This window comes from Rhopalosiphum maidis, chromosome 2 (genome assembly GCF_003676215.2).
Source record: "Rhopalosiphum maidis isolate BTI-1 chromosome 2, ASM367621v3, whole genome shotgun sequence".
Classification (NCBI taxonomy): Eukaryota; Metazoa; Arthropoda; class Insecta; order Hemiptera; family Aphididae; genus Rhopalosiphum; species Rhopalosiphum maidis.
In genome coordinates, this window is record NC_040878.1 from 43,120,457 (window position 1) to 43,129,612 (window position 9,156).

The 9,156-nt window shown below is 45.6% G+C and overlaps 1 protein-coding gene across 1 annotated transcript in view; it reads right to left on the minus strand.

The window, feature by feature from the left end:
* LOC113551447 (cadherin-related tumor suppressor) overlaps positions 1-6,445 on the minus strand; it is a 37,832-nt gene extending 31,387 nt beyond the window's left edge. Inside the window, exon 1 of the mRNA XM_026953695.1 lies at positions 1,304-6,445. Within this exon, the coding sequence (XP_026809496.1) occupies positions 1,304-6,445 (5,142 nt within the window). The remainder of the gene's footprint in view (positions 1-1,303) is intronic.
* Positions 6,446-9,156: the final 2,711 nt, after the last annotated feature.

The following is a 9,156-nucleotide window of genomic DNA, read 5'->3' on the forward strand; positions in this document are numbered from 1 at the left end:
TGGGTTTGCGTCGGGTTAGGACAACTGACGAAGTGGCTGAACCACAAGATTGGGAGTTTTATTCATTCGCCGTATCTCGCGCTATACAAAAAACACATTAATTCCTCGACACCGTAGTACAAATAGGGTAAGAAATAAACAGAAAAAAATGTGTTTTTTTTTTTTTGAACATAAAGAACGTGTTCAACATGTTTATAAAATTACAGTTAAAAAGGGTTGCGATTCTCAAAACTCCGGCAGCACAATATCATAAATTGTCAAGTAAATGTTTCGTTGTTTGTTTAAAGGTAACCAATAAATGTGATAATGACATTGATATTTATGACATGTAATTGTCGGCCCAGTAAAACCGTATTACCTGTTCCGTTCCGTACAATGTAAATAAAACGGATTTCGGAGGAAAGGTAAACGTATTATTTTTTAAATAAGAAACTGAAAGTATAATAATAGGTACTCAAATGTTAAACAAATAGAAATACATGAATACAGAATATCCTCCTACATACGTAAAAAGATAATTTTACTATAACAAAAATAAATCAATGTAATATTATTTGTACAAAAAACACACTGTTACGAGTAATAATCGACTTATATGTTCTTAATAAATATTTATTTTTTTACATCCAAGTTTTCGCAAATGTTTATATAACTATTAGCTAATATTATTAAATTATATTTATTTTATTTTTTTTTTTTGAAATTTAAACACGTATTATAATTTAAAATTGATTTATTGAATACAACTTAAAAAACAAAAAAAAAAATCAAACCCTTGGATCAAAACGTTCTTAAAATAATAATAACAATTAAAAATATTTTATTAAGTATGGTTAATCGTATATGAGAAAGAAATTTCTAAATACGATGCAAACTCATTGGCGATATTATATAAAACAAAACTCGCGTAATGAGAAATGACATAAAAACAATTATGTCCCACTCGACTCTCCCTCTCCATCAAGCATACAATACTTTCTTGCACAGTAAACCAGGTTCGCGTGTTACGTACATTCTATTGTTCCAACCAAATTTCAAGACTTTAGCAGCGGACCCCCATTGCCCGTCCCCTACACACACCACGGGAATAGGTAACTCGTCAACTACTACTGATCCACTTTGAACTCACCGCGGTCTACCAAAATCCGGAATGCCTAGCTAATTGCAGCCTAGCGAATCGAATAAATCATATAGTAAGCGAACAATAATAACAATAATGATAAAGTTTCGGACGCCGAGACGCGGAGTAGAAGAGCAGCAGAAAAAAGGAGAAGGAGAAGTTGTAGAATAAAAAAAAAAATACCTGAATGTGACCGGTTTTCGGTGTCTGCGATCCAACGTTAGTAGCATAAACGTGCACAACGTACTGGTCGGCGCCACCCTCCCTGTCCAGCATCGCGGCCGTGTAAAGCACGCCCAGTTTAACGTCTACGGAAAACATCCGATCCGCCTGCCGCCCGTTGAACCCGGTCACGTTCACCACGTAGTATTCAATTTGCCCGGGCAACGGGTCCATCCTCAGCACGCTCGTGCCCACCGGTTCGTTTTCGTACACGGACCCTTCGTAGTCCCTCAGGTCAGCCAGCTTATCAACGCCATCGGTGTCCGTTAATAAAGTGATGTAGGCGTCGGTCGACTTTCGTTCCGACTGCACCGCCTCGTCTGTGGCGCGCACCGTCAGCTTGTACGACCTTTCAGGCCGGGTCAACTCGCGGCGCAAACTGATCGCTCCCGATGTCCGGTGTATGGAAAATAGTTCCGAGTCACCGCCCACCATTTCGTAGGTGACTAGGCCGTTTGTACTGGTGTCAATGTCCCTAGCCAGTGCATGCATGATAAGCGCACCGGCGTGCTTGGCTCGTATGAGCCCGGTATCCACAGAAACGAACACGGGAGCGTTGTCATTTTCGTCATCCACTATGATGGTCACGGTTTTTTCGGCCGACAACCGAGTTTCCACTGGCATGGCTTGGTCAATTGCCGTGACGGTCAGTCTATACGTATCCACGTATTCCCTGTCGATGGGCAACACAGTGCTAATCACACCCGTCTTTTCGTTTATTTTAAAACTTCGTCTATCGTTATCCGGCTGTTGTTGTGTAATAGAGTAGTGTACTAGACCATTTAAATCTGAGTCTGGATCGTCGGCGACCACATGCACTATGGACGTGCCGGGTTCGAGATTTTCAATAATTTGTCGTACTATGGCCGTACTCGGGAACTGAGGCGGATTGTCGTTACAGTCCAAAACAGTCACGTGGAAAGCTAGTGCGGATGACAGCCTCGGGTTGCCGTTATCGTAAGCCGAAATGTTTAATACGTATGCGCTAATGTCTTCGTAATCAAGTCGTTTGTGCAAATACAATACTCCGGTAATAGTGTCGATATGAAATGTATCTCGTCGATTACCAGATACTATAGAATACCGAACTTCACTGTTAACCCCCAAATCTGGATCCGTAGCACGGAATCGAACTAACTCCGTGTTAACCGTAGCGTTCTCAAAAATTGACACGCCCGACGGAGGAGACTCGAATTTTGGCGGGTTGTCGTTATCGTCCAACACTTCCACGGTGACTGTTGCCGAAGCGTTAAGTTGCACTGTCGTACCGTTATCGTGTGCAGTAACTCGCAACATATACAATGCACGCGACTCCCTGTCCAAAAGCGCGTTGATTGTAATCATACCAGTTCCATTATCAATTCTAAACTTGTCATCATCTCCATCCTCCATGGTGTAATGCACAGCACCATTTTGTCCGTCGTCTTCGTCAGTTGTGTACACCCGCAACACGTGTGTACCGACTGGTGACCCTTCTGACACTTGTACTCGATAGGGTTGTCGGAAAAATCGTGGTCGATTATCGTTAACGTCGTTAACGTAGACGTTTACCTTGGTTTTATCATAAAGTGGAGGTTTTCCGTTGTCTGAAACTGTAGCTTCCAATGTTATAACATTTTGGCCTGTAGCCCGGATCAACTGTTCCCTGTCAAATTCTCGTTGAGTTCTGATGAACCCGTTTTTCGGGTCGATTAAAAAGTCCGTTTTACAATTTATCAGAGAGTATGTCAATTCAGCGTTTCGACCCGTGTCCCGGTCAGATGCCAATAATTTGCCCACAAATGTACCGGCGGGTTCATTTTCGTTAATGCGAAAATCGAACGTGACATTGGCAAATTCCGGTTTATTGTCGTTCTCATCGGTGACGTGCACGGTGGCCACGACAGATGAACTACGAGCTGGTGTGCCGGCGTCTCGGACTACCACAGAAAGTGCGTAATAATCTCTACTTTCCCTGTCAAGACGATGTTTGATGTACAACATTCCGTCCGGAAAAATTCCAAAATTTCCTTCCGCGTTTCCTTCTTCAATTGCGTATGATAGTCTAGCATTGGAACCATAATCTCCGTCCGTAGCTCTTAAACCGAAAAATCTACTATTAACGGCGGTAGCTTCGGAAAGTGAAGATTCGTATGAAGTTTGATCGAATACAGGAGTGTGGTCATTTACATCTTGAACAGTGAATAGAACTACATGTTTGGCACTAAGTGGGGGATTGCCGGAGTCAGTGGCCATAATTTCGGCGGCTAGTACAGTGCCTGGGGCTGTATATACCGGCTTATGTAGATACACGATTCCGGACGATTCGGTGATACGAAACAGGCTGTCAGGTTTGGATACCAATCGGTAAGTTACCCGGCCATTCAACCCGACATCCTTGTCCTTAGCCCTTGCTACGCACAATTCTTGACCAACGGCAGTATTTTCATAAAGGTCCACTTCATCGATTACAGTTACAAATGTAGGTTCATTGTCATTTACGTCCAAAATAGTTACATTAACCAAAGTAGTACCAAACTTCAGGCCGGCCCGCGCTCCAATACGTATACTGTAAAATGATTGATTTTCCCGATCGATTTTTTTCCATGTCGTTAAAATTCCGTTTCGATCTACTCGAAAGTTTCCATTATCACCGTTCAGTATGAAATATGCCACATCGGCCTTAGTTTCTTTAACACGAACCCGACCCACTTGTCGATTTGAAATCGGGTCCTCTTGGCCACTGTGATCTTCGTAAATTTGAAACGAATATCCCTCACTCGTATCAAACTTGAGTGTTTCGTCAGCATTTTTTATTATTTCTACAGATGCATCTTCAGCAGCTCTCCGACCATCTCTATCTACAGCTGTCACGTTCAGACGATATAAGGATTTCGTTAGGTCCCCACTGCTCTTCAAATATATTGAACCGTCATGTGCGTCTATGTAAAAAAGACCAGAGTCGCCACCATTAGCTAATCTATATTCAACGATAGCGTTTTCTCCTTCATCGATATCATATGCGGACACCGTAAGAAGACTAGTGCCGGTCGAATGATTGTCGCCAACAAACGCTACATATTGTTGTGGGTAGAATACTGGATCGTTGTCGTTGACGTCCAGCACATCAAGTATTACGGTAGCTGTGGACGATTTAGGCGGAGATCCCTGATCTTTAGCTAATACTTTGATTTTATATTCTAGTACTTTTTCTCTGTCAAGTTGTGTTTTAACAGTTAATTGACCCGTCAACGAATCGAGCGCGAATGCACCCTTATACTTATACTGAACTTCGGGATGTAAACTGTATGACACGCTACCGTTAGTACCTTGATCGTGATCTGAAGCCGTCAACATAGCTACTAACGTATTTTCCGGTACATTTTCCAACATTTTAACAACAATTAAATCCTGTGTAAACTCTGGACGTTCGTCATTTTCGTCCAAAACTATAACTTTTAATTGCGTGTACGCCCACTTGGGATTAGGACCGCCGTCTCGAGCTGAAATCTTTAACTCCGCGGCACCCATTTGTTCGCGGTCAAGTCGCCCTTTGAGCGTTACTAGCCCGGTATCCGGATCGATGTCAAACCATCCGAAAGCGTTACCCGACACAATTGAATAGTAAATCTGCGCGTTTATACCGGTATCTTCGTCAGTGGCCGTAATGCTTGCCACGTACGTGCCCACCGGCGACAGTTCGCTTAGCGTCGACGAGTATTCACTCTTTTCAAATACCGGTTCATGGTCGTTGATGTCATTGACATATATCAACAGATATGCCATGGTGATCCTGGCGGGGGTCCCTTTGTCACTGGCCAACACGGTCAAATTGTATTTGTTGATCTGTTCTCTATCCAAAACCCCGTGAACGCGAACAATATAGAAGCTCTGTGACGATTCCAATCGGAAATGATTCATCTCGTTGCCAGATATAATTTCTACGATCGTTTCGCCATTGAGCCCCTCGTCGGGATCCATGACAGACACGGCGGCGACCACCGAACCGTTGATTGCATTTTCATCTACCGTTGCGTACGCCGCATTCGATGGGAAGTACCGGAATCTTATGACCGGATCATGATCGTTGGCGTCGATCAAGCTAATAGTGACGTACGCCCGGCCGTCTTGTCTAGGCGATCCGTGGTCTCTAGCGTGCACGGTAAACACGCAACTCTTTGGACACGACGCTCTCGGCTGTTGGGTGTGCGGACAGTTCTGTTGTGGACAGTCTGGGACCTCCGTCGTGTATATAGCACCTGTTTCCGGGTCGACGCGAAATCGGGTGTCCGAAGTTTCTGGCAAATAGTATACGATCCGACCGTTTTCGCCCAAATCAGCGTCCGTAGCCGTCACCTGTAACGCGAACGTACCCGGCGGCGCGCTCTCGTTCAACCACGCACTGTAATCCGTGTGCGCAAATACTGGCGGGTTGTCGTTAACATCCAGTATGGTGACGTTGACCGTCTGATAACCGTATCTGGTAGGCACACCACCGTCACGGACGGATATGTTGAGCTGATAGAACGACACGGTCTCCCGGTCCAGTTTGCCGGTGGTCTGCAGGTACAAATACGTGAGATCGCCGCCAGGGTTGGACGTGACGTCCAACCGGAACTTGTCATCCACGTTGCCGGCAACAATCCGGTAATCGGACGACACGCCGTTGGCGCCCGCGTCCTTGTCCGTAGCCGTGTCCAAGAGCACCTTGTTGTCTGGTGCCGCACTTTCCGGAAACGACACAGATATGACGGGCTCCGGGAATTCGGGTGCGTTATCGTTAACGTCGGCCACCACTATACGCACCTCGATTGGATAAGTAGGCTGGCTGGACAGCACGATCAGGTCGTACCGGTCATTAGGCAGCGATTCTCTGTCCAGTATCTGCGCTGTGGTTATTTCGCCGGTGGTGGCGTTCAGTACGAATTCGTCGGACGGCTCGTTGAACCTGTACACGAACCCCGGCCTGACCGGTATCCGCCCGACGGCAGTGCCTCTCGGCTGGCCCTCCAACACCTCCAGCTGCACCCGAGCGTTGTTGTCCACGTCGCCGTTGACGCATGCCACCGACGACGGTCCTACCACCAACGCCAATACCGCGCATATCGCGACGCGCCATGACATTGTGCGAGGGATGACCCCTTTCACAACGTATCACCCGGTCATCACACTCACGCGCGCACGCCTCTAAGTACGAACGCTCTCACTTAGGTACCACATACTTATTAACAACTACACTCACTGCACTACCGTAATCCATGTGCGGCAACGACGGTGACGATCACTGCGGTTCGAAAACGATGCGACAAAAGAGTGTACAATATACGATTATTAGTATGAATAAAACGTAGGTACGCGCTAAGGATAACCGAGTTTGAAACGTGCAAACACGCGAAAAAAAATACGCACACACTAACACTAGCGAACGGTTAAAAACGACAAAAAAATTATGTATAAATATAAAAATCTAAAAATCTAAAAATCACGACTCGTCGGACCGTTGCGGAGATAATTCGTAAAAATCGCACCCCTGAACTGTACGCGAGGGGTTGAAGAAGTACTACGGCAGACCGACGATTACACGCACGCGGTATAATGACACTACTACTGCACCACGCACGTATCGCAAAACGGAACGGACGAGAGTGTGCGCGTATACTGAAGACTGGTTTGGTTCGGTCGTCGGATCAGCGGCGGCGGCGGCGGCCGGCTCAGTCGGATCCGAAGTGGAAACATTCTTTCGGTCGGCCCCCTTCTGCGCGCGTTCCACACTAACCCCGCCGGCCACACAGCCATACTCATCGCCGCCCGCCCGCCCGTGTCAGAACCGTGTGTCCTCCGACCCCCGCCGACCCGACTTCGCGTTCACGCGGCGGCGGAGAGCCCGTTTTTACCTGTCAAGATTACCCGCCGCCGGCCCTATGCCTGCGTGTGCGCGTGTGTGTGTGTGTGCGTGTGCGTGCGAGTATGTGCGCGCGTACCGTAGTTGTACACGGGTGTTTGCGCGCGTGAGTGTCCATGTGTGTATGCGTGTATGCGAGTGTGAGCGAGTGCGCGCCGGTCGGTCGGGCCGGTCGTCGTCGTCGTCGTCGTCGACGGCGGCGGTGGTGCTTGAGTATTTTACTGCCGTTCGGATATACACGGCCCGGGTTCTAGTTGAAGGTATTCAAGATGGCTGCACCCCGTTCGCCACTCGCCCACCACCGGATCGCTCATATTATGTGTGTGTGTGTGTGTGCGTGTGTGTGTGTGATGATGACGGGGGGGAATCGCCGTGCCCGCGCCCGCGCTCGTTTCGTTCGTTTGCCCGCGCGCTCGCGCCCATTCATGCGAGTGCGTCCGCGCTTTGTGTCCGGTCATCTTGCACTATTTATTATTATTATTATTATTATTATTATTATCTTTTTAGAAACGGCGGTGGCATCCGAATTAAAATAATATTCATATTACTGCAGATATAACCGAATAATAATAATGTTTCGCGCATCATTTGTTCCATTTCAGCGCGTCTGTGCTCTATGCGTTACAGTCGTCAATCATCGTATACGCAATATTATTATCATAATATACCTTTCGCGCGTATAGTAATAATATTAATAAAAAATAATTACATTATAACATTATACGCGTCGTAGCTGTATTATCCGTAATATTATTACCATATTATATTATTATTATGCCGAGCGTACATACGTCCCATCGGCGACGACGACGACGACGACGATTCGCCACGCTGAATACGGAGAACACGTCATTTTTATAGTGAATCTATAAGCGAAATCGGATGTGCACAATGGGCCTTTTTTTGTAAGGCGTCCGAGTGTGTACCGTACTGTCCGCACGCTACAACGACCACGAATAGAATACCGAAACCGTGTACCTGATGGCAATCGTAAACGATCAGAAAAATCAACGACCATAATCCAAATAAAAACAATAATAATAATTGCCGAATTCGATCGGAAAGATATACACACCTGTCTTTCGCCTGTGGTCCACTACAGCAGTCAGTTCCCTCCTCTCCCACCCCCCGAAGCCACTGCCTCCACCACCGCCGTTTCCGCCGCCCAATAAACGTTTATGGGTGCCGACCAAACCGTCAATTATCGACGTTTTGTTTTTAATTTTTTTGTGTTTTGTTACGAAATACGCGTGTGCGCGTTTAATATTAAACATTTTATTTTTTGTTATACATGGTTATCGAGTTATTATATATCAATATAATATTATAATATCGACCATATTTTCGTTTATAATTCTGTTTTCAAAAAAAAAAAAAAAATCGTAAAATACATCGGCGAGCACCGTCCGTAATAACTTCGACGACGAATTTTGATTTTTTTTTCCACGGTATGCACGCGACGTTCATGTACATAGAAAAAAAAAGAAGAAAAATAATAAAGTAAAATAATAAATACACGGCAACAATGTCGTCCACGCAGCAGACAGATGGTGCCTATTCAATATTTTGTGTCCCATCTCTCTTAAGTATACGTATATTTTCTGTGTAGAAGAAAAAAAACACGTTGTTTGTCTATCAGGTAGCAGCAACAGCAGAACGCGGTTCTCGAGTACGAATCCGTGAAGAAACGTGTGGCCGCTTACGCGCCGGGGGTTACGGACTCTCGTAACGAGCGTTGGAAAAATTCAACATCCAACGATTTGTACCCGTTTGCTCATTTGTCCGTCTGGCATTTAGTACACGCCGGGCCTGTTGAAGAATCAGCTACGAGTATAAATATTGTTTATACATCCCGTTTAATATGACGTCAAAACGTAATGTCCGATGTTTTTAGCTCGCATCTGGATGGTATTTTATTATTTGTAAATAATAT